The 25,991-nt window shown below is 46.2% G+C and overlaps 1 protein-coding gene across 1 annotated transcript in view; it reads right to left on the reverse strand.

The window, feature by feature from the left end:
• Nucleotides 1–745: 745 nt before the first annotated feature.
• The window catches only part of BMP8A (bone morphogenetic protein 8a), a gene marked incomplete at its 5' end in the record, with an annotated part of 37,731 nt that continues 12,485 nt past the window's right edge, over nucleotides 746–25,991 (reverse strand). The window contains 6 exons of the mRNA XM_081334425.1: nucleotides 746–2,085; nucleotides 3,826–3,936; nucleotides 4,503–4,582; nucleotides 5,581–5,778; nucleotides 6,868–7,016; nucleotides 7,350–7,542. Of these exons, the coding sequence (XP_081190551.1) occupies nucleotides 1,936–2,085; nucleotides 3,826–3,936; nucleotides 4,503–4,582; nucleotides 5,581–5,778; nucleotides 6,868–7,016; nucleotides 7,350–7,542 (881 nt within the window). The 3' untranslated portion in view covers nucleotides 746–1,935. The remainder of the gene's footprint in view (nucleotides 2,086–3,825; nucleotides 3,937–4,502; nucleotides 4,583–5,580; nucleotides 5,779–6,867; nucleotides 7,017–7,349; nucleotides 7,543–25,991) is intronic.

Genomic DNA, 25,991 nt, shown 5'->3' on the forward strand with positions numbered 1-25,991 from the left:
TAATTTTTTGATTCATTTTGTCAAGATCATCATTCATCTCTTCATGATTTTTTGTTGTAGCTACCATATGAGTACCAATTGCCTCCTGGATTGCTTGTAGTGTCGCTTGTGTTTCTTTCTGGAAGTTATTAGCCTTTTCTTGTTGGAGCACTTGTGTCAACTGATCTCTGATAGACTGGACTTGCAGAGGCAGAAAAGGGGGCAGAAGTTATTTTTTTGCCAGCTTTGGATACATTTGGGACACTCACCTTAATCTTTTAATCATACTTTGTAATCCATCAAGTAATTCAAAATTTATAATCCAATGAGCTCCTAACAAATAGGAGAGGTAGCTTGAAAAAAAGGAAAAAGGGAAAAAGAAAAAAATTATAAAATTTATCCCAAGGTTCTGTGTTGTCAATCTTTCAAAATTATAATCCAGAGTATCTTGCTAATAGTAATTTCTTGCCATTCACTCTGTCTCAAAACAGCTTATAAAATTCCAGGTCAAGCTGTATTTGTAATCCAAGAAAGTCCAATGACTTCAAAACAATTTATGTTTTAATTATAATACACATCTCCACATCTCCAACACTTAGGTGGTTGATTTGGATAGGTAAAGGTTCCCCCGCACATGCGTGCTAGTCGTTTCCAACTCTAGGGGCCGGTGCTCATCTCCGTTTCAAAGCCGAAGAGCCAGCGCTTCTCTGAGGACGTCTCCGTGGTCATGAGGCCGGCATGACTAGACGCCAAAGGCGCACGGAACGCCGTTACCTTCCCACTCTAGTTGCATTTTGACGTGCTTTCGAACCCCTTCCTTTTTCCCTCGCTGTCGGTAAAGAGGAGAGTTTCAAAGGGGCATAGGATGAAAGGCAGATGATGGCCACATTGCTATGGTTAGCAGACCCAAAGTGAATCAACAACAGGTTACTTTGTAGTGAATAAAGGAAGTGAAAGTAGTAACACCCCCATGCATACCCCCTCCCCTTTAGTAGTATGACAGAATCCAGGAGATAGTAAGGATTGGTTTTAAATCAGAGAAGATAGATAGAAATGAAATATATGGATTCTGACACATTGTTTCAAAAGGAACTTTTATTGAGAGATAGTGATAGGGAGATAGGGAGCAAAGCAAGATCTAAAGTTTTCTGCATGAAGAGTCACATTACGTCAGCCCCTTCCCAAACTCCAGCTCAATGGCCAAATGTCCAGTTTAAATCCATCCAATCTCCAGGTGCGAAGTGATAAGTGTAGTTCCCAGGCCCCGTTCCTGTGGTTTTGTTTCTCTCTCTGTGTCCTCCCATCGAAGTGGAGATAAGGCAGATGACCCATGGCACATTCCTTCTTCCATTCACACCCAGAGGCATCAAAGGGGTAACAAAAAAAGTGGAGTAAAGCCAGATTATCCCCCCACCCCACTTCTAGCAGGCCTGGCAGTTAAGGGCCATTCTCCCCCTCCCAGCAGAATGACGGACCCAAAAGAAGAACTAATAAGCAGAGTAAATGGCAATAGAGCTGAGGGTCTGACATCCGCCCACATCTGGGGATCTCTGCAAGCAGCCACCCCTCTTGCTTGTTGCAGAATTACGGCTGATAAACTGCGGTCTGCATTTGCACAAAATAAGTCTATTTGATGTGTTTGGTTTAATGTAATTTGTGGTGAAAGATCGGGGGGTGGGTGGGGTGGAAGAGGTCAATCCAAAATACAAGCCAAAGCTATGTTTGCAGCCTGTTCATGTTTTCATTTCCTTGGCAAAGCTGTTTCTCTGTGGGAGGCTGTTTGTTTGGTTAAGAAGAAGCACCTCTCGTAGCAGGGCCCTGTTGTCCATAGGCCGTCCCAGGCAGGTGGATGCTCTTTTCCTGTCCATCAAGAGGTCTTCCTCTTAGAAGCAAGTAGTAACGCTGCTCCCCCATGCGTACCAGCTCCCTCAGAAAGCGCCTGGGTCTGCCACAGTGTTAGTGGCAGCCGCAGGACTTCACCACCATGTTCCGCTTTTTCCTGAGGATAACATTGTTGTTGCTGTCATAAAAGAGAACGAAGATGGCACTGAGCTTCGTAGGGGCACAGCAGGCCTTGGGAACAGCTTCGGGCTTCATCAGGTGAACCTACCGGGGAAGGAACACAGTCACTGGAGCAGGAAAAGCCTCTTTCCGCAGGGCTGAGCTTTGGGCCTGGAGCAGAAGGTCAAACCCTCGTCAAGACACCCCCTTGTCCACCGCCCCCTGGCCCCTCTCCACAAGGAAGCGAAAATGCTTTAAAAGAAACACTGGTTCCCAGGAGAAAATGCAGCAGTTTTCATGAGTAGGCCATTTGTCAGCACTGGCAAAAATATTTATTCCAAAAACTTTGAGGCTGCTGTTTATATTGGAAGCTATTGCAAGGCATGGCTGAGGGGAGGAACAGCTGCTGCCTTCAGAGTCCCAACTGCTTCCTGATCTCATCTGTGGCAGAAGGAGGACCTGCTGCAACTGGCGCTGGGACACAGGCACAATTCTTGCTAAAAAAGATGGGCTGCACATGCCCCACCCCCCCAGACAAGAAAGTGACCAACAGTCCAGGTTGCCATCCACAACCTCCCTCTCTCCAGCAGTTACAGTTGAGGTGGAGGCCACAAGTGTGCAATCCAAAGCCTGGCCCTTGTTGCTGTGTCTTGTGTCCACAATCCTCTTAAAAAAGGGGGACAGCTGAGAGCCAGTGGCCCCCAGGAGATGCTCAGAGTAAACCAAGTATGTGGAGCTGCAGTTGCCATCCCTTCTTCCTCATCCTGCATACTTCAGTTAACTCTTCTTAAAGGAAGCAAGTCTCAGGGATATTGGGGGCTTTGAGGGTGGAAGAGAGAAGGAAGGAAGGAAGGAAGGAAGGAAGGAAGGAAGGAAGGAAGGAAGGAAGGAAGGAAGGAAGGAAGGAAGGAAGGAAGGAAGGAAGGAAGGAAGGAAGGAAGGAAGTGTTGTGGGTTCTGAAGAGCAGGAAAGACGCCAGGCAGATGAGTACAGAAGAATCATAGCTTTATTGTAACTGAGCCTGTACTGGGGCTTTGGGGTAACATTACACAATATATATAGTCCAACATACTATGAACAACCAATCAGATTGAACCCATTATTCCCACCAAGTTAACTGCTGCCAGGACTGGAGACATCTTGTCTGGGTTGCTGGAGAACCGTTAGTTCTCCAGCAGCACACGTGATTAAACCCCCAAAAGCTCAGTACATAACAGGAAGGAAGGAAGGAAGGAAGGAAGGAAGGAAGGAAGGAAGGAAGGAAGGAAGGAAGGAAGGAAGGAAGGAAGGAAGGAAGGAAGGAAGGAAGGAAGGAAGGAAGACTATGAGATCTCCGTTTCCGTCTTGGAGAGATCCAAAAAGGGACAAAATACAGCAAAGCTCAGCCTTCTCCACAGGAAGAGGCCCTTTGTGTGCACATCAACTGGACTCCCTTTTTCGAGCAAGCCTCAGTTGCAAGGGGATCTTAGTGAAGAGGGTTCCTGCTACTCTTCCGCCAATGAGAGCTTGGGCTTGGAGGGGACACCCGGGATCTAGCCCTCCCTCCTTCAGCCCCTGAAGTTCCCAGGGCAGTGGAGGGGAGAAGGCGCTGGACTGGAAAGGGGAGGCCTCTTCTGGTCTGTCCTCTGCCACAGCAGATCCCCAGGGGGATTTGGGACCAGACACCCCTTCCCATCTTGGCATACTCCAGAAGAGGGTTGTTGTGGGGGAAACGGAGTGGGGGAGTGCCCTGTTTCCCCCTTAAAGCTCTCCAACAAAAATAAAATAGTACGATAAAATAATACAATAAATTGCCGTCCATCTTCCCCAGTTGCTAAGAAGCTGCCTCCCGCAAGAGATACTGACCAGTGACTGGAGGATGGCATGGTTGGTGGCGTTCATGGAGGAATTCAGGGGAAACACACACTCTCCATCACAGTAGAATGCAGGGTAACTCTGGGGGGCAATCACCCAGTCCTGGGGGAGGATAAGGACGAAGGTAAGCCCCTGCACTCCTGCTGGCAGCTCAAAGGAAACTGGTGAGTAGGCACTGTAGTTTGGCAATTTCCTGAATCGTCTGATAACCAGAGACACCAGAGCTAGAAGTTCTGGGTGCTCCTTTGCTGGAGATTTTTAAGAAGAGATTGGACCGCTATTTGTCTGAAATAGTATAGTGTCTCTTGCTGGACTACAAGATCTCCTTCCAACTCTGTTATTTTATGTTCTATGTTCTACACTTGTGTGTGTGTGTGTGGGGGGGGAGGTTAACGTTACTTTCACTTCCAAAAGGTTAACCCTGAAGCTGAGCAGATCAAGCAGAGTTACAACAGGCACTTTCCTCTTTGACTGAGGAACAGGAGCCTAGATTTATTTCTCTGAAACCCTTTAGAGCAGTCCCCTCTGGCATGAGCACCTCCACTCTCTATAAGCCAGAGAGCTCCTGTGGCAAAGCTGTAGGATGGGCAGGATGGGCAAAGGTGCCTGCACCCACGGTTAATTTTTTTTAATGGAGACTGAAGATGAACAGAGTTAAAAATAGTTACCAGCCAATTAAAATCTTGAAACTTGACGTTCAACTCATGCCTTCGGCAGACCTGGCTGTACTCAGAAACATAGACATCATCTAAGGAAGGAAAAAGAGGTGGGTGTTTTTGTTATGGAGCTCTGCAACCAACAATGGGATCTCCAGCCTTTTGGTGCTGGGAAGGGGAACGTATCCCACAGCCCCACTCCCTGTGCCTGGCTTGGACTTCCAGCAGTCCTGCCCCACAGGGGAGGCGGCCACAGCTTTTCTTGCCAGTTCTTAGCCACAGCTCTGGGAGATAAAGGTGGGCAAGGGCTTGGCCCCAAGTGTGGCTCCTCCCTGCCCACAGCTCCTTTCTTGTGAGCCAGACCTCTTAAGTCCAGAGCCAGCACTCTGGACTTAAGAGCAGCACTTTGAGAAAACCTTCTTTCCTGGGCCACGGAGCTCCCCAAAGGAGGAACCAGCTGAACTGCCTCGGAATGCAAGGATTGGTTCTGCAGCTGGATCTTGTTAACCTTTCAGACTCCCAGGAGTCTGGGAGGGCAGAGAGGGCAGAGATGGTGGTGGGGGGAAGCTGGGCTGGGAATTTGAGTCCAGACTGGCCCTCCTTCCCTTTGGTCACCAGCCAAACAGCCACTGCCTGCTAGAGGTGGTCAAATGAGAATTGCTAGCAGCCACAGCCTGGCCCACCTGCATGCCAGGAAAACGGCTACTCTCAACTTTCTTCAAGGTTGGGGAAGTTGGCAGGTGCAAAATGTGTGTCTTCCATGTGTTCGGGGTATGTTTGAGGGCCAAGCAAATTCTGCTGACGCCTGGCAGGTGTGCAGCTGAATTTCACTAGGCAGCACAGCCAAGGAGGGCTACAAAGCCGCACGTTGAAAAGGCTAATTCTGCGTCTCCATCCAGACTTGATTGGCGTAAAGGAGTCTGTGCGCCTCCAGTTATTTCTCAAGCCCTGAGCTGCCACTTGGTGGGCGGATGCAGCTCCAGGGTGTCCAGAGGGAGGGCAGAAACATCAAGAGAGCAGCATAGTGGTGTGATTGTGTTGTGCACAAAAACAGGTGGAGCTTGAATTGAGCCAACTTTCTGCTTCTTACCAAAAAGCCCCGGGAGCCTGTTGGAGTGTGGGAAGTTGTGGGTCTTCCTGGTCTGCGGCCGTCGCTTTGCCTGCTTGGCTGCTCGGGGGAGCCTGACCTGGTTTTCGCTCTCCTGGAAAAAGGTCACCACGAAGGGCTGCTTGGAACGTGGTCCTTGGCGACCCAAGAGGCCGGCCAGGCCTGGGTCCACACTCTCTCCTTCAAAAGTCAAAGAACAAACCCCGATGATGCTGCCAGCCAGACTAATAATGGAGCTCCTTCAGGTGATGAGCCTGGCACCCCTCCCAGCAGGACTCCCACCCTGTGGTCTGGGCTGGAACACCCAGTTGCAGGAAGAGGTCTCGGAAGCACAAGGCACCCAATGGCTGTAGCAGTCACACTGGGGTGGCCTGTCTCCTTCCCTCCAGCACAAAAGAAGGGGGGGAAACAGAGTCTGCCCTAATAGTGACTGTGCAAAGGAATTCTTATGGCCCTCGAATCCTGTGCAACTGCGTGATTTCCAAAGAGAAATGCAATGCCCGGTGCATTTGTTTGACATTAAATCCTTAAAAATAAATTGATTTACTGCTCCATCAGCTACTTTTTCTTACTATTTTTTTGCACAATCTTGGGACAATTTTGATCTCCAGAAAGATTGCAAGTCTAAAATTTAAAAAAATAAAAAAATGCTAGGAAGCAAGATCGCGATGGGTTGGACACGACTTCACAACTAACAACAACAACAAGGAAGCAAGAACGAACTAATTGGATAGGACTTCAGCAGGAATACCTTCTGAGGCCTGAAAACATGACCGACAAAGTGCAGGAGACAGAAACTTCTAATTAATACTGCAAGGATAATAGTTATTTCTGAAGGGAATGGGGGCAGACATAGTACTGTTTCAGCTGCCTTGAAGAACATCTGTTTAAATTCAATTCCTAGCTGACTGCAGAAAACCTCAGCAGAATTAAGGAGCATTAGCGAAGCAGGAACCTTTGATAGCTTCACATAACAACATAATTGTCCACTCCTTTTAGATCAATGGTCCCCAACCTTTCTGGCTCCATGGACTGGCAGCAGTCGTGGCAATGGCGGGTGGGAGGGAATGGTTTCGTGTGCACGCAGGCCACTTGCACGGACTGGTTCCAACAAGCTGCAGACTGGTACCAGTCCACGGACCGGAGGGTTGAAGACTCCTGCTTTAGATGAAGCTAAATTTCTGTTTACTGAGTTGGTATCTCCCTATTACCCCCTTCAAAGAGAAATGATAGAAAACTAAAATGGACAAAGCAATACATTAGCCTTACCATCCTCTGTCTCCACATAAAGTCTCAACCTCAAATTGTATTTCCGGTTCAACAGCCAGTGGTTGCTAGCAGCTGTGACATCAAAGGTCAGCCATCCATCCATGCCAGCCAGAGATTCCCGAAGATCTAAGAACATGCGCTGGGATTCCCTGGAGGAACAGAAAGTATAGCTGAGCCTTTCAAGTTAAAATGGAAGCAGGAAATGTGCCACATGTTGTCACAAACTGTCAGAGAGCTTTGGCTCTGGAGTGGTTTAAAAAAGGGATTAAGTAAAAAGCCCACCCACCCATCCCCAACCCTTGAGCGCACCCTTCCAGGCTGAGATACCTGTTCTTGGGTTTGATCCTGCCCAAAGGCAGGCTAGTGACAAGAACCACGGTTCTCGTCTTCCCACATTCCTAAATTCTGACCAAGGAAAGCAGGTCAGGAAGGCAGGCTTGACACAGGAAAGCCTGAAATCAAAAGTCTTGGTCTCTTTGTACCTGTTTTGGTGTTCCTGGATGACCTCGTAAATGCTGATATGGAGGGTCTGATTAACATGGCAGGTGAAACTTTTCATCTTGTAAATTCGGAATTCGGCCGCCATGACAGTCTCCCCCGTCGGGATCTGAGTTAAGTCGAACCTGAATTCTTTCCAGTAAGGCTTCTGCTGGAAAATGTCTCTGTCCAGCTCAACTGAACAGTTGCACACAACATCAAAAAAGCAAAGGCATTTATTTACTTACATTCTCTGCTTCAAATAAGCTCTCAAAGCTTATAAATTATTTTAAAAGTAAAATCCAAATTCAACTAATAATAATAGTTAATTAAAAGCAATGCAGCAGTTTAAAATACATTTGGATGGCTAAGAGAAAGTACAGTGAGTTGGACAAATGATGTTCAATCAATTGGTGTCACAAACAGATAAAAAGAAGACTAAAATAATGTTATCTACTTTGGTAACTATACCTGTAAAAATGATCTTGCAATAGCAGTTGATTGCAAATAGAGTATGAGATACAATGTGATGTGGTCGCATAAAAGACAAAAGCAATTGTAATTTACTGAATTAAAAGTTTCCAAAATTAGGATTCTATTATATATTATAATTTGGGTGGAAAAGGTGGTGAAGGCACAGAAACCAGGACATTGTGAATCCTAATCCTGCAGTAGACATGAAAGCCAGATGGGTGACTCTGGGCCAGTCCTTCTCTCTCAGCCCACAGTGTCATGCTGTGGGGACAATTAAATTCTTGTTGAAATCAATGGATCAACACTCAGTTGATCTTGAAAAATTGGATCTGCGTTTGCAGAAAAATGCTAGGAAGAAAAAAAAGCCATAAGGCAGAGAGGTTAAAACCCATTTTAGGGAGGGCTATTCCCTTGTTGTTGTGATAGAAACCCTAGGATCAAGTTCTGATTGAATGGATGGATTTTTCCAGGTTGCCTCTCCCAGTCTGCAGGTGACAGGAGCAACATAAAGCATAAGTGAATTCCTGTTCAGAGAAGTTTACAGTTTGTCAACGCATCACTTCAGCCCTGCTTCACTATAAATGACATCCTGCCATAAAAGGAGGGAGGGAGGAGTAAGGGGATGATAGGATGACAGGTGCCAACCAGGAACAGAACCTGGCAGATCCTGTCAGGACCCACCCCAATCCAGATCTTAGGAAATAAGAACTCAAGTTTGTCCAAAAGGAAAAGTTTACTAGGATGAGATCGGTTGTGGCAATACGAGACGGGATCTGACATTGAGTTACATTTCAGACATTTCAGTACTATATAAAGCATTCCCGTTTCAACCCCCTCCCCTCAAATCCATTTGGTCAGGCTCACATCATTTACTTAGGTGTCAGGCCCTTTCGTGGGAAAGGGAAATGTCCTTGTGTTTATTGTTATTGCTTTCTTCCTTTCAGTTCCAAATGGAGATGCAACCCAGATCTCTCTCTCCCCCCCTGTTCCCCCCCAGATCAAAAGCTTTCCTGGTCTTTGAAAACAGCCTACTGCAATCTGAATAACCATCCTCTCCCCCCCCCCACTTGGAGAGATGGCAGAATCCCGAGAATAAGCACAATATTTTAACCATACATTTATGAAATGTGATATAAATGGATTCTGACAGATCCAAGAACACAAGTGTGAGAACGAAATGCAAACATCCACCAAAGAGATGCCAAACTTTAGGACTGTTACCAAAACACCTATTTTGAATACCACTATACAGTTACGAAAGGACTGGGGGGAGGGGGAAGAAGGGAAAAACACTTAAGTTTACACAGGAATATTCAGATCTGACTTTGCTTATGCTATAACCACTTGGCTTTAGTAAAAGTATACTTTTCACTACAAATGGAGTCTTTCCTAAATGCCCAGAATTTCAGGTCAGGGAAAATGCACATACAGGTAAAACTCGAAAAATAAGAATATTGTGCAAAAGTTCATTTATTTCAGTAATGCAAATTAAAAGGGGAAACTAATACATCAGATAGACTCATTACATGCAAAGCAAGATAGTTCAAGCTGTGATTTGTCATAATTGTGATGATTATGGCTTACAGCTCATGAAAACCCCAAATCCACAATCTCAGAAAATTAGAATATTACATGCAATCAATAAAACAAGGAGTGTACATAGAACAATATCGGATCTCTGAAAAGTATAAGCATGCACATGTACTCAGTACTTGGTTTGGGCCCCTTTTGCAGCAATTCCTGCCTCAATGCAGCGTGGCATGGAAGCTATCAGCCTGTGGCACTGCTGAGGTGTTATGGAAGACCAGGATTCTTCAATAGCGGCCTTCAGCTGATCTGCATTATTCGGTCTCATGTCTCTCATCTTTCTCTTGGCAATGTACCATAGATTCTCTACAGAAGGGGTGTCAAACTCAATTTCATTGAGGGCCGCATCAGCATTGTGGTTGCCCTCGGGGGGGCGGGGGTGTGTGGCCAGGGTGGGCGTGGCCTGCTGGGTGGGCGTGGCTGGAGTGCGTATGGCCTACTGGGTGGGCATGGCCAGCTCTACATCATTTGTGTCAAGGGTGCCTATGGGGGCCTGGACAGGAGTGGGACAGATCTGAGGGTCTCTGGCAGAAGGAGATGGGACCAGGGAAGTGCCAAGGCATGGTCCACCGGAGGAGCCTCACTGTTCCTCTCAGGCCATGGGGGGGGGGCTGGACGGTGGTGCAGAGGTCAAATGCCTAGCCCAGCCCTCAAGCACCCACGGCACTAAGCCCAGCCCCACTTCCCCAAGGGGGTGCCCAGCTGCATTTACCAGGAGGTTGCTGCATTTACCAGGTGCCCAGCTGCATTTACCTCAAGGTTGCTGCTGCTGTGCTTGCTCTCCTTAGCCAGGTTGCTCATGATGGGTACGAGGGCAAAATCAAGTGGGAGGCCCATTCCCTCTCCATGTGAGGAGACCTGGCTTTGTATCCAAAGCTTCCTTAGCAATAGCGAGACCCCCCAGGATAGGCCAGGTGGAGGGGGCAAGGGGATGGTGAAAGGGCAGCAGGGCAGGACTAAGGTAGGACTTCCCTCAGACCTTCCCTCTCCTTCCTTCCTTCCAAAGAATAGAGTGGTGGGAAAATATTTGAGATGAGGGAAGGAGAAAAACAGGCAAGAAACACAGCTGGGGAAGTGTCATCCTTCGTGAGGAATGAAGAAATGCACCATTGCTTAGAAATGGCCAGCACATGGCCCTCACCTACTTCACATATCCAGCTTGGTGGGCTCTATGGGAGGGGATGCCAAGAGCAGCGTGAGAGTCGATGTTACCTGCGCAATGCTGCCCAGCCCCTAGCCTGCCCAGTTTTGGCAGGTAGCGGGGTGCTCTCCTCACAGTGCCAAGAGGCTGAGCCGGGTAGCATGAATCTGAAGAGAAGCACAATGCTGCCCAACCCCTAGCCTGCCCGAAGTAGGCAGGGCCATGTGCTGGCCACTTCCAGGCAATGGTGCATTTCTTCATTCCTCACAAAGGGTGATACCTCCCCGGCATGCGCCGAGGGGGCAGTGCCGACACAGCACGGGCCGGTCCCTCGCTTTTTCCAGATGGCCGTGTGGAGCTAAGACTGAATGTATTTCAGCATAGATGACCACCATGAAATTGTACATTGGCTCCTGGCCAGCCTGGGCTGGGGCCAAGACAGAGGGGGCCGTTCCCTTACTGTTTCCAGGATGGCTTCGTGGGCCACATGAAACCACTTCGCGGGCCACATGCGGCCCCCGGGCCTTGTGTTTCACATGTCTGCTCTACAGGGTTCAGGTCAGGCGAGTTTGCTGGCCAATCAAGCACAGTAATCCCACGGTCATTGAACAAGGTTTTGGTGCTTTTGGCAGTGTGGGCAGGTGCCAAGTCCTGCTGGAAAATGAAGTCAGCATCCCCATAAAGCTCATCTGCGGAAGGAAGCATGAAGTGCTCCAAAATCTCCTGGTAGATGGCTGTGTTGATCCTGGACTTAATGAAGCACAGTGGACCAACATCAGCAGATGACATGGCTCCCCAAATCAACACAGATTGTGGAAACTTCACACTGGACTTCAAGCATCTTGCAGTGTGTGCCTCTCCATTCTTCCTCCAGACTCTGGGTCCTTGGTTTCCAAATGAGATGCAAAAGTTGCTCTCATCAGAAAAGAGGACTTTGGACCACTGAACAACAGACCAGGTTTGTTTTTCTTTAGCCCAGGTAAGACGCTTCTGACGTTGTTTGTTGTTCAGGAGCGGCTTGACAAGAGGAATACGACATTTGAAGCCCATGTCCAGGATCCGTCTGTGTGTGGTGGCTCTTTATGCACTGACTCCAGCCTCAGTCCACTCCTTGTGAAAGTCCCCAACACTTTTGAATGGCCTTTTCCTGACAATCTTCTCCAGGCTGTGGTCATCCATGCTGCTTGTGCACCTTTTTCTTCCACACTTTTCCCTTCCACATAACCTTCTATTAATGTGCTTTGATACAGCACTTTGGGAACATCCAACTTCTTTTGCAATTACCTTTTGAGGCTTTCCCTCCTTATGGAGGGTGTTAATGATTGTTTTCTGCACAACTGTCAGGTCAGCAGTCTTCCCCATGATTGTGATTCCTACTGAACCAGACTGAGAGACCATTTAAAGGCTCAGGAACCCTTTGCAGGTGTTATGGCTTAATTAGCTGATTAGAGTGGGACACTTTAAGCCTAGAATATTGCACCTTTTCACAATATTCTAATTTTCTGAGATTGTGGATTTGGGGTTTTCATGAGCTGTAAGCCATAATCATCACAATTATGACAAATCACGGCTTGAATTATCTTGCTTTGCATGTAATGAGTCTATCTGATATATTAGTTTCCCCTTTTAAGTTGCATTACTGAAATAAATGAATTTTTGCACGATATTCTAATTTTTCGAGTTTCACCTGTATAAGATCTAAGATGAGGTGTCCAACCTTGGCAACTTTAAGATCTATGCAAGCCCAGAAGACTTGAAGTTGCCAAGATTGGATACCAAGAGATGGAAGTTACAGTTAAGGACAAAACTGGTCACACAGAGCCTCCTTGTGATTGTAAGCAAATATAACAACTTATAAGAAAGCTGGGGGGGGGAGGCTCTAATATGAGGCCTGGACAAAATAACCAACAATTAACAGCAGCAACAAAAAGGAAGGCATGCCTCCAGAACATCTATAGACCCTTTTGTCTACTGACAGCCAAACCAAAAATAGTTCTGAAGCTAAATGCACTGCAACATGCAGCAACACGCAGCCCCTAAGAACAAGATAGCTTCAAATCCTGCTAAAGGGTCCAACATAGATGCTGTGTAAGATGGAGGCAGTGATGAGCACCATACAAGGATAAAGCTAGTTGTATAGTGCCTCCTAGTGGTCAGCAGCAGATTCCCACCTATTTACTTTTCATTCAAATGAAACCCTGCAAGAAGACTTCCTCCCTCCCCCACCATCCCAGATTCAACTGTGTTCTTATTCCAGCATGTCAAGGCATCGTTGTGGGAAAGAATGGCAGTAGGGAGGGTTCAATGGCTTCTCATGGAAAACCACCAGTGCACTCCCCTCCCCCCAGCCCTTTAGGTGAGGTCTGACCTCGATTCAGGGATTGTATCCAAAATGTGGTGCCCCTCCCAAGAAGAATCTTCTGGCTGACACCAGGAAGAAAAGGCTCCATCTGGAAAGGGTCTAGGAGGACTCACTGCAGCCAGGTGGGCATGACCAGGCAGGTGTGGCCATCTGAGTCCTACCAGGTGGGCGTGGGCAGCTCGAAGTGAAGGAATAGGTGCAGCCCACTCGGGGCAGATAACTTGGGGCAGGTGGGTGGCCGTGGCCAAGTGGACACAACCACGTAAGGGGGCACCAGGTGGGTGTGGCCAGGTAGGCGCAGAACAAGTTTCCACGGGCAACTGGATGTGGGGCCAACTCAGCACCCCACCAGACTGAAAATCACACACAGCTGTACTTGCAAACACGAAGCAGGGAAGTGGCAACATGTGAAAGGCAAAGGGTGGATTCCCGCCTCCTTTAGAGAAACGTTCCTTTTCTCTTGCTGCTTCCTGAGCAAAGCTTTCTCTGCTGTGTTTGGGGGGCTGGTTTTTTTCCTGGTTCTCATTCCAGCCATTTATTTCAAAAATCAAGGATGTGGCCAAGAACCTAACCAAAATAACTAGGCCCACAGATTACTACCCTTTCCTCCTCCTTCACATTGGGACGAATGACACAACAAAGAACCTGAATACAATAATGAGAGATTATAAGCAACTAGGAAATAAAGTTAAGGAGCTAGGAGCACAAACAGAGTTCTCATCAATACTCCCAACAAAACGGCAACACCCATTGAGGGGAAAAAGAATTCTAGAAATAAACCACCGGCTAAAGCGTTGGTTTGGTTTTGGTTTCCTGGACCATGGACTTTTGGTTTCCTGGACCATGGACTTCATTTCCTACACGAAGGACTCTTGGCAAGGGATGGGCTGCAGGGGTTTAAACTAAAATTGAGGGGGAAGGGTGACCAATCATTAGAATCTCTAGAAGACAAAACCAATCATAAGTCCCAAGAAAACAAATCAAACAAAGAGGTAGGGAGTGATGAGAAAAAAAGGGAAAAAATCAAACAACAATTAGGAGATCCAGGAAACATACCCATGGACAGACATAAAAGTCTTAAATGTTTATATATTAATGCTCAAAGTTTGGGGAACAAACAGGGCAAACTAGAAGCAATAGTACACGAGGGTGGGTATGACATAGTTGGCAATACAGAAACCTGGTGGGACGAAACCCATGACTGGAATGGACTGATTGATGGATACAAATTGTTCAAAAGAAATGGAACTACAAAAAGAGGAGGGGGAGTTGCACTATATGTAAGGGAATACTACATATCTACAGAAATGCATGTGGTCCGAGATAAAAGCCCTCCAGAACCTGTATGGGTCAAGATAAAAGGGGGGAAAAGTGACATTGCCATATTACAGGCCACCCAACCAATCAGAAGAAATAGATGGGCTCTTTGCCAACCAGTTAACAAATGTATGTAGGAAGCATATCACAATAGTAATGGGAGACTTCAACTATCCAGGTATCAGCTGAGAGACAAGCTCTGCAGTGAGTGAGAGATCAAACAGATATAATTTGCCTCCAAGAAGAGACAACACCATAAATTGTTAGAACAACCATAAATTGGTAAACTCCATTTTGTATTACACAACAAAAGAAAAGAGAAATAGCCCTATATATTAAAGAAACGATGAGCAAATTTATGCGGATGAAGAGGGAAGAATATTAATGGTGGAAATATTGATGGACCAAAACCAGATATTGATGGTAGTAATATATGCACAAAATGATAAACAAGAACAATTTTACCAAAAACTATATAAAAAATATTAGAATTGGACTATCGAAATTTTTGTATAATGGGAGACTTCAATGCAATAATAGATGGAACTTTGGACTATAAAAGTGCTAAACAAGGGAAGAAAGGAAGAAATAAAAGCGTTTTTAACAATGGCAGAAGAACTCTGTATTCAAGACATATGGAGAGAAAAACATCCAAAAAACCTGCAATGTACATTTTATTCAACTAGACATAAATCATGGTTTAGAACTGATACAACATGGACATCCTCGGAACTTAGCACCATCGTGCTATACAAGAAATAGAGATAGAAACTAATATCTGGGCAGATCACAATCCAATAAAGATGACTTGGAGAGGAGCCAAGAAAAAATTAAGATTTGTCCTTGAATAAATCTATATTGGAAAAAAAAAGAATTTATATAATTAGCGACAAAGGAAATGGACTTCTTTTTTAAAATAAATAAGAAAGAAGAGACGTGTGGGACACAGCTAAAGCATACTTCAGGGGGCTGGCTATACTGCTATACTGCTAAAAAGAATAAAGAAAGAAAACAACAACAGTTAAAGTTGAAAGAAGAATTTAGAAAATTAGAATTAGAACTACAAATAGACCCACAAAAGAAGATACTTAAAAAGCAAATGGAGATAATAAAACATAAATTAAATCTAGCTGAGATGGAAATAATGGCTAAACAGAACTTTTTTGAAAATCCCAATAAACCAGGGAGATGGTTAGCATCTATATGAAAAAGAGAAAAAACTGAAAAAAGAGAAAAAACTGATAAACAAGTTGCAAGACCCAAATGGTGAATTACAGTTTCAAAATGACACAATCTAAAAAATTATTAAAGACTTTTACGCAGAACTTAACAAAAGCGGTGGCTTACAAAGAAAACTTACACAAAATGTTTTACAGATGGCATCTAACACCGTGAGATTAGCAAAAATGTTTAAAATGTGTCAAACAAGAATTGGAAATGTAAACAAAAACCAAGTACTTATTATCATATCTGGTGGACATGCCCTAAAGCTAAAAGATTTTGGTCAAAAATACACATTTTAGTCATTTTTACGACTAAAAAGCACGTAGATTTCAAGCTGGAACTGTTTCTGTTAGGCATAATAGGAGGAAACTACGAGCAGGATTGTATATACTTAATTTAACATGTATTAGCCACAGCAAGAATTGTATTTGCCCATTATTGGAAAAATGAAAACTTAAGAATGAAACAAGAACTAATGAAGAAAATTTTAGATTGTGCAGAAATGGACAGATTGACCTTAAAGATGAAAGAGAAAGAAGACTTTAGAACATGGGACAATTTTTACCACTGGCTAGAGACAAAGGAACATGATATGTAGTATGTAACATTGAATATATACTAGTAAGAAGAAGACTAATGAGCAATTAACTAACATATTATGATAATATAGAAATTAACTCTTACTTATTGTTTTTTAAATTCCTGAATCCAGCACAATACCACTGGAAAAGAAAAACAAGAAAGTCAAGAAGAAACCAGCATGGCTGCAAACTGAAAGACAAAAAGGACAAGTACAAAGAATGGAAAGAGGGACACGTAACTAAGGCTGATTATCAGCAGACAGCCAGAACATGCGAAGAGGAAGGTGAACTCATTCTTTGCATCAGTCTTCACACAAAAAGAAATTATAGCACAAAATACCAAAAAAATACTGCAAAAGATAAACTAGAAACCAAAATTAAAATAAGCAAGAAAATGGTAAGAGAACACCTATCTGACCTTGACGAATATAAATCACTGGGACCCGACAGATTACAACCCAGAGTTCTGAAGGAGCTGGCAGATGTTATCTCAGAACTATTGCACCACATCTTTCAATGATCCTGGAGCACCGGGGAAGTACTTGAGGATTGGAAAAGGGCTAATGTGGTTCCCATCTTCAAGAAAGGGGGAAAAACGGACCCAGGAAACTACTGACAGTCTAACATCAATACCTGGGAAGATCCTAAGAAAGATAATAAAAAACAGATCTGCAAACAACTAGATTCAAACAAAGTTATAACTGGTAACCAGCATGGGTTTGTTAAAAACAGATCATGTCAAACCAATCTTACTGCATTCTTTGATAAAGTGACCAAATTTGTAGACCAGTGAAACGCTGTGGACATAGTATATTTAGATTTCAGTAAGGCATTCGACAAAGTAGACCACTTGATAAGCTAGAAAAGGGTGGAATAGACAACATCACCACCAGATGGATTTGTAGCTGGCTGACAAACTGTACTCAACAAGCAGTCCTCAATGGTACTACATCCACATGGAGAGAAGTAAGCAGTGGGATACCACAATGCTCCATCTTAAGCCCAGTACTCTTCAATATCTTCATCAATGACTTAGATGAGGGAATAGAAGGGGAAATCATCAAATTTGCAGATGACACCAAACTGGCAGGAATAGCCTGTTAGATGATTAGTGCCAGCCATTGGCAGTTCCCCAAAAAGGTCATCAGATGGGAGCAAAGAGGCTTCTTTGCTTCCACTGATGAGCCAAGGGTCTCGGACCCGACAGCCCCATTGGTGAGAGAGTTTTATGGTCAGGGAGGGACCAAGACCCCCCATAAATACCTCTGCACGAGGGGCTGCTCTTTGTTCTAGTTCTCCATTTCTCCTTCTAATTCCAGTTCTCCTCTCCTAGCTCCTAGTCCTTCTGTTTTAGTCATGTAATGCTAGCTTGTTTTCTTTTATTTTATTTCTCTCTCACATGCAGGCATGAATGCTTTCATGCCAAGTATTTCTTTCTCTTTGATCTATCATTGAATAAAGCTAATATGATTGCATCTCTGCGTGATGCCTTTACTTGGAAGCACCTTTAACGATTCATTGTGAGATCACCTCACAAGTTGGTAGCCAGAGGATGGTTTAAAGGAATGCTTCCAAGCCAGCCAGGATCTATGCCACAAGATGTCTGGAAGACCCGGCTCAATTCCATCTATAACAGATGGCAGGACTTCTTCTATCGTGACCAGAAGTCATCGATCAAAGACGGCGTCCCTGCCTACATCCAAGACTTCAGTCCCTGAAGCAATCTCAGCTGCAGATGAAAGCACAAATGACCTTCATTCCGTCAGAGGATCCGTACGCAGCAGAGCATCTAGGACCCCTTCACATGTCTCTTTACAACTGAACACCACAGAGGAGAGCATAGAAGGCTTGCAGACTGCCCAAGACTGCTCAGATGCTGCAGAGACGGACCTGGCTGAAACCAAACGCCGCGTGAGTAAGCTGACTGCACAGGAACGTGAAGAGCTGCTTAAAGAGATCTTTGCAATGCAGGGGAGGGGGGAGGCAGCCCAGGAAACAGCTCAGAAAGCCTCAGAACCCCTGGTGAGCCTTTCCCTATCGACCACGAGGCTTCCAAATATGGCGCCCGCCACCCTTAGTGACCCCGGGACCCCAGGGCTTTTGGCGCGAACCCCCCCGCCCAGCTGTGAGCTACAGCTTCCTGGGGCAAGCGGAAACAAGATGGCTCCGCCCACATGGTCTGGCACAGGAAACAAGATGGCGGCCCCCAGTAACCCCACATGGTCTAACAAAGACAAATCTTTTTTAAGCCTGGAAAGCCAGCAGTCCCTGGCATCCAGCAGAAATAGCATGCAATCCCTGGCATCCGGCCAAAGCAGCATGCAAATTCCTGAGTTCTCCCCACCACAAAGCCTAAAGTCCAATGATGACAATGAGGTCTGTCCAGCCGAGACTCCTACAAATGCTGCAGCCATTCAGGCCGCCATCCAGCTCCTAACTGATGCCCTGGGGCCCAAAAGGATGTTGGGGGTAGCCACCCCCCCTCCAAGGCCTCCCATCCTCTCCCCAGGGCCCAAATGCCGGGGGGAATCCAGCCTGCAGCCTCCCAACAATCAACCCCCGCGGCCTCCCACCTTCTCTTCAGGTCTTCAGGACCAGCAGGGCAAACCAGGCAATGATGAAAATCCATGTGCCTGCAATTCTCGGGAGGATTCATTGCAGCAACTGCGAGCTGGCAAATCTGGGCTCCGCCCCCCCAATGCCTCATGGGAAGAAGGGAGAAATCCTGAACAACGCCCTCCCCCGGATCACATGGTTTCCGGGCACGCCCATCTGGAGTTACTAAATAGTCAAGAAAGGATTCCCTCCTCGACCACTAGAGGGACCCCTTTCCCTTTCCCTTTTATGTCAATGGACATTTCAGAGATTTTTGAAAAAGGGTCTGAGAAGGACTATTTACCAGCAGCAAATCTTCCAAGCGATTTTAAAAAGCTACAACTGGGAGGAGAGAATTATAACAGTTGGAGTAAAGATATACAGCTATATCTCTTAAAGAATGGGACTCTACAAATGGTTCAGAAACCACCCCCTCCCCCATGGGGACGTCAAGAAGAGTGGCGACACTTGCAGGCTTACTCTGCCCTGCTCAGCTCGCTGGATAATAACTTGTTCTCCAGCATCCCAGCAGGTCTCAGAGCTGCTCAAGTTTGGCAACTATTATACAATTTATTCAACAGCGATACCATTGGTTCCATCACCAGACATACAACTGAGCTTTATACAACCAGACTGAGGTTTGGTGCCAGCATGCCTGAACATCTTGCAAAATTAAAGGCACTCAGGGCAGAATTGATATCCAGAGATTTTCCTGTAACTGATGTGAACATGGTCGCGATCATTTTTGCTTCCCTAGACAGGAGTTGGAGCAATTTCATTGTTTCACTCGAAGCGGTCAAGAGGGAAGACATAAATCTGTCCTACCTCACAGGAAGACTGATCGAGGAGGATAGAAGGAGACGAGATGCTGGAGAATACGCCAGAGTCACCACTCAGCAAGCCAGAAGGGGGCGCCACAACTCAGAGCGAATTAATGCTCTACTTAAGTGTTTCATCTGTGGCTCTGAGGAGCACCTCAAGAAAGACTGCCCCCATCAACATCAAGCCCCTAAACGTGGTCCCAATCAAGTAAGAGGCAAGGGGCAAGGAAGGGGGCGTGGCAGGGGCAAGGGAAATTCTCTGCATACTTGTTCCCTCACCCCCACAACAAAGGCTGATAGCTCCACTGACTTATGGTTACTGGACTCTGGAGCTTCTTCTCACATTACTAATATGAGTCAAGGTTTTAAAAGGTTAAAGAAAATTAACTCATCTGTCAAGGTTGCAAACGGTGATACTGCTTCAATTGTTGGGGAGGGTTTTGTTTCTGTACCTGGGCTTGGCAAAGTTGAGGGTGTCTTGCACGCCCCTTCCATAGCCAACAACCTTTTGAGCATCACCAAATTGTGTGACGATGACAAAGTGGAAGTCTTATTTCGCAAGGGGGGAGGTCATGTCACCCGGGACCAGAGGGTCATTGGAAATATTACCATAATAAATGGCTTACCATATTTTTCTCCCAAGCCACCACAGCCTGCCCCAAGGCTTTCCAAGGGCAGTGTGGGCAAGGAGCCTGAATCTCAGCAGGCACCTACAGCACCACTCAAAGCAACTAGAGCCAAGAGGGTGTCAGTGGGAAAGCGGCTTCATGATAAGTGCGCCCACTTATTGCACAGAAGGCTGGGTCATGCAAGCTTCCCTGTAGTTAAAAAGATGGGAGAATTTGCTGAGGGAGTCCAGCTCAAGGACTGTGACGTGTTTCTGGACTGTGCCATTTGCAAGAAAACAAAGAGGAAGGCTGCCCCGACCTCAAAGGTGTCATTACGCAAGACTCAATATCCATACCAACTAGTACATGTTGACCTAGTTGGGCCTTTTACACCTTCCCTAGGAAAGAAAAAGTATTTTCTCACTGCCGTTGATGATTTTTCACGATACGGGCACGTGTATACTCTCACAGAAAAATCTGAAGCCTTTGACGCCATAAAGTCACTGTATAACTTCGTAGAGACCCAGTACAAGACCAAGATCGCACAACTGCAGAGCGATCGCGGGGCTGAGTTCATGTCTCAGAAGTTTCAGGACTGGGTAAAGCGTAAGGGCATCCGCCATTTTCTAACTGCACCGTTCACCCCTTCGCAGAATGGTGTAGCTGAGAAAAGGAATGGAATCCTGCAAACCATGATGTGTAGTCTGATTGCAGACGCGGGTGTCGCAGAATCATACTGGGGAGAGGCGGTCCATTATGCCAATTACACCTTAAACCGCACCTGGAGCAGTGTTGTGAACCAGACCCCATATTTCCTGGTTCACGGTAGGAAACCAAATCTGGCACATTTGCGTGTTTTTGGTACCTATGCATGGGTGCACATCCCCAAGCAGCTGCGGAAGAAGGGGAGATCTGTTTCCCAGAGACTAAGGTTCTTGGGCTATGCTCCTGGCTCCAAGGCCTATCGTTTCCTGGGAGAAGGGGGCAGGCCTGTGACTTCCCAATCTGCCTCTTTCGAAGAGGATTCCAATTGGACCCAGATCCACTCAAATGATCTGAGCCCATATGCCAACCGACCCAGCAGAGGCACACCGACCACGATATCACCTGAGACGACCACATACCCTGCCACCGACGAAAGTGAGGAACAAGACGAAGATGCGTCCAGTCCCATAGAAGAAGACACGCCGTCTTCACCCCCAGCGACACCTCAGAGACCCGCGGAAGAAAAGAGCGGTGAGTGGCAGAAGGTAAGGAGGTCAAAGCGGTCCAACAAAGGGGTCCCGCCAAAGAGAATTGACATTGGCCACATCGCGTCTGTCAACAGCGTTGTGGTCACCCCAAAATCCTTCTCTGACATCCAGGAGCTGCCCATCGAGGAGCAGGAGAAATGGCAGCTCGCGATGGAGAAGGAAATGCAGAGCTTAAAACAACTCAAGGTCTTCACCCCCCAGCAACCTCCAAAGGAGAGGAAAGTCATTGGCACAAGGTGGGTTTACAAGGCCAAACCACTTGCCAATGGTCTCTACCTGTATAAGGCCCGTTTGGTAGCCCAGGGCTTCGCTCAGCGTTATATGGAAGACTACTCGGAGACTTACTCTCCAACCGTCCGGGCAGAGAGCGTCAAGGCCGCCCTCGTGACTGCAGCCGCTCTGGGAGAAGAAGTCTTCCAATTCGACATCCAGACGGCTTACCTCCACGCCAACTTGGACCGGCAGATCTACGTGAGGGCCCCACCTGGCTACCAGCAAGAAGGGGGAAATACATGGTTGCTTTACAAAGGGTTATATGGTCTTAAGCAGTCAGGGAAATTATGGTATGACTGTCTTAGAAAGAGTTTAGAACGAGTTGGTTTCTCAGAATCTCATGCAGATCAATGTGTTTTCACACGCAATTCCAAGGGAACCACAGAACGGGTGTTAGTTTATGTGGACGACCTATTATATGTAGGGCCTAACAAGGAAAGGTGTGATGAATTTGCCAAGGCCCTGGAAGAAAAGTTTACTCTGAAGTCTTTGGGGCGGGTTGACAAGTACTTGGGTGTGCATATTTTGGCCACTAAGGGGGGGTTCGCTCTATCTCAAAAAGAAAAGATAGAGGAATTACTGGCCAAATGCAAAATGACAGAATCTAATCCTACGCATAGCCCAATGCAAAGCGACTTTTACAACCACACCCATAAGGACGGTCCTGAGTTCACAGATAACACGCTTTACAGATCTGTGATTGGCTCCTTGCTATACATCAGCAATTGGAGCAGACCTGACATAGCTTTAGCTGTGAATCTATTGTCCAGGCACGTGGAACACCCAAAGGAATTCCACTGGACTGCTGTTAAAAGGGTGCTTAGATACCTAAAGGGCACAGCTGATGCTCTCCTTATGCTAGAACCAGAGAAAGGGAAGACGGCCCAGCTCTCCGCTTACTCAGACGCAGACTGGGCTGGAGACACCAAAACTAGACGGAGCACTTCTGGTTTCCTCATATTGCTAAATGGCTGCCCAATACATTGGCATGTTAGGCAGCAAAAATTTATTTCTTGCTCCACGGCCGAGGCTGAATTTGCCAGCCTGTCAGACACGGCCAATGATTTGACTTGGTTCAATGAGCTGATAACAAGCATCTGGGCATCTCCCCCTCTGCCCATCCAAATTCTAGAGGACAACACTGCCGCAATTGCAATCTCGGAGGCTTATGCAGTAGGCTCCAGATCTCGCCATATAGACATACGCTATAAAAATGTCAGGCAGCTTACAAAAAAGGGTTTTTTGTAGCACTGTAATACAGCTGACCAGATAGCTGATCTGTTTACCAAGCCTGTTCCCATTGACCGGCACAACCTTCTGTGTAAGCGTTTGTGTTTGGCCTTCTGAATGTTTTCATGCATGTCCATGACACCTGCTCGCCCCTTACATACATTCACTGGTCCCTGTCATTGGCTGGCAAGAAGGGGAATTGTTAGATGATTAGTGCCAGCCATTGGCAGTTCCCCAAAAGGGTCATCAGATGGAGGCAAAGAGGCTTCTTTGCTTCCACTGATGAGCCAAGGGTCTCGGACCCACAGCCCCATTGGTGAGAGAGTTTTATGGTCAGGGAGGGACCAAGACCCCCCATAAATACCTCTGCACGAGGGGCTGCTCTTTGTTCTAGCTTCTAGTCTCCTTTTCTCCTCTCCTAGCTCTTAGTCCTTCTTTTAGTCATGTAATGCTAGCTTGTTTTATTTTATTTCTCTCTCACATGCAGGCATGAATGCTTTCATGCCAAGTATTTCTTTCTCTTTGATCTATCATGAATAAAGCTAATATGATTGCATCTCTGCGTGATGCTTTTTGCTTGGAAGCTCCTTTAACGATTCACTCGTGAGAACACCTCACAATGATTGCATCTCTGCGTGATGCCTTTACTTGGAAGCACCTTTAACGATTCATCGTGAGATCACCTCACATAGCCAACACCCCAGAAGACAAGCTCAAGATTCAAAAAGATCTTGACAAACTGGAACAATGGGCCTATCCAACAAATGAGTTTTAATGTGGAGAAAAGCAAAGTTTTACATTTAGGCAGGAAAAATCAAAAATATAAGTACAGATTAGGTGAGACCTGGCTCAAAAACAGTAACTGTGAGAGGGATCTTGGAGTCCTAATGGACGATCACTTGATTATGAGCCAGCAATGTGCAGCAGCAGCCAAAAAAGCTAATACAATCCTCGGTTGCATAAACAGAGACATAGAATCAAGATCACGTGAAGTATTAGTACTGCTTTATCAAACCCTATTGAGACCACACCTGGAATACTGCAACCATGTTTGGTCACCCTACTACAAAAAAGATGTTGAGACCTTGGAAAAAGTTCAGAGAAGAGCAACTAAAATGATCCAAGGCCTGGAGACTAAAACATATGAAGAACAGCTGCAGGACGTGGGTTTGGCTAGTCTAAAGAAAATAAGAAATAGGGGTGACACGATAGCAGTATTGAGGGGCTGCCATAAAGAAGAGGGGGTCAAAGTATTCTCCAAAGCATCAGAGGGAAGGTCGAGAAACAATGATCAAAGAGAAAAGCAAGGAGAAAGTTCCTGACAGTGAGGACAATTACCCAGTGGAACAGCTTGCCTTCAGAAATCCTGGGTGCTCCATCACTGGAGGTTTTTAAGAAGAGACTGGACAGTCACTTGTCTCAGATGGTGTAGGTTCTCCTGCTTGACCAGGCGGCTGGACTATAAGACTTCCAAGGCCCCTTCCAGCTTCTATTCTATTCTGTTCTGTTCTGTTCTGTTCTAATTCTTTTTTCTTTCAGCCATACTTACTGAAACCTTTAGCTATTAACAAAGAGCCATTTAACTTCCTCTTCCCTAAATCTTTGGCTACCTTTTGTCTAGTCCAGAAGTCCCCAACCTTTTGGACACCAAGGACTGGTTCTGTGGAGAAAGGTGTTTACATGGACCGGAGAGTGTGTGGTTTTGTGTGCTTCCTACATCCCACGGATGGGGCTTTGCTTGTTTGTGCAGACCAGTTGCTGGAATGCCGTGGCCTGGTACCGTTCCATGGACCCCTTATCTAGTCTGAGTCACAGGCCCTCTCTGAGCTGCTGACAGATGGACATACATTTGGAGGAAGGGAAAGAAACAAGACTTTTGGGGTGCAACAGAGAGTAACAACCACTCAAAGGGTCTCACCTTGCCATGATAATGCAAATAACCCAGGACAGGTCAGCCACTTAGCTCATCCAGCATGATGAAAAACCCATCCAATAATAGATTTAGATAGTCAAGAAATACAGATTAAATAAATAATCTACTGTTTTTTCTACCACATATTCAGGATGCTTTTCTGTTTTTTTTAAATTTCTATTGGTCACTATTTTGGAGATAATGTTGTTATTGTTGTAGGGCATGTGGCAGGCCTCTGGGGTGATGCTGCTTTGTGACCTCATTTCTCTTCCTTCGGCGCCTGCTTTGGCCGCCTGTCCTAGAAAGGTTTCCCCTCCCTCTGCTTAGAAGCCAGGGAAGTCAGGGAGGCTGAAGACCACTGAGTGATCCTGCAATGAGAGACAGGAAGTCCCCAGGGAGACCTTGCTCCATCCAGGAACATATATCCAACATATATCTTTTCCTCTGGATAAAACTTCAAAACCAAATTCTTTTTACCAAACAGAATTAAGAACTGGTAGAAAAATAGGAGAGAAGTTTCTGCGCAGTTGTCCAGAGGTGGTCTGGTTGATCCACAAGCAAAGTGATAGGGAGGGCTGAAGTTCTGCAGGAAGGGAGCTTGAGATCGGTTTTGCAGGGCTTTAACACACCACATCCCAGACTCTCTTCCAAAGAATATGAAACTTGTGCTGCTTTCGCACAAGTCAAAACTTGCCTCCCAACCCACCTGGACCAGTATGTAACTATCTGGCCAGAGCATATACTTAAGATCTGTGTTAGAGTGTTTAGCATTTACAGGGTTAACATTGTATCCTCAGCAGAATTGTATGTAAGAACATGTAGCATTTACAGGGTTAAATTTACAGGTTAAATTTCCTTAAGAGATGGCTTCTGGGAAATGTAGTCTAGTTGTAGTAAATCCTATAGCTCAGGGGTGTCAAACACAATTTCATTGAGGGCTGCATCAGCATTGCGGTTGCCCTCAAGGGGGCCGGGTGGGTATGGCCAGGGTGGGTGTGGCCTACTGGGTGGGCGTGGCTAGAGTGTGTATGGCCTACTGGGTGGGCATGGCCAGCTCTACATCGTTTGCATCAAGGGTGCCTATGGGGGCCTGGGCAGGAGTAAGACAGATCTGAGGGTCTGTAGCAGAAGGAGGGTCTCTGGGCCAGGGCCAAGGCAGTGGGGGCCGTTCCCTCACTGTTTCCAGGATGGCTTCGTGGGCCACATGAAACCACTTCGCGAGCCAGATCCGGCCCTCGGGCCTTGTGTTAGACATGTCTGCTATAGCTT

This window comes from Vipera berus, assembly GCF_964194415.1.
Source record: "Vipera berus genome assembly, chromosome: 9".
Lineage (NCBI taxonomy): Eukaryota > Metazoa > Chordata > Lepidosauria > Squamata > Viperidae > Vipera > Vipera berus.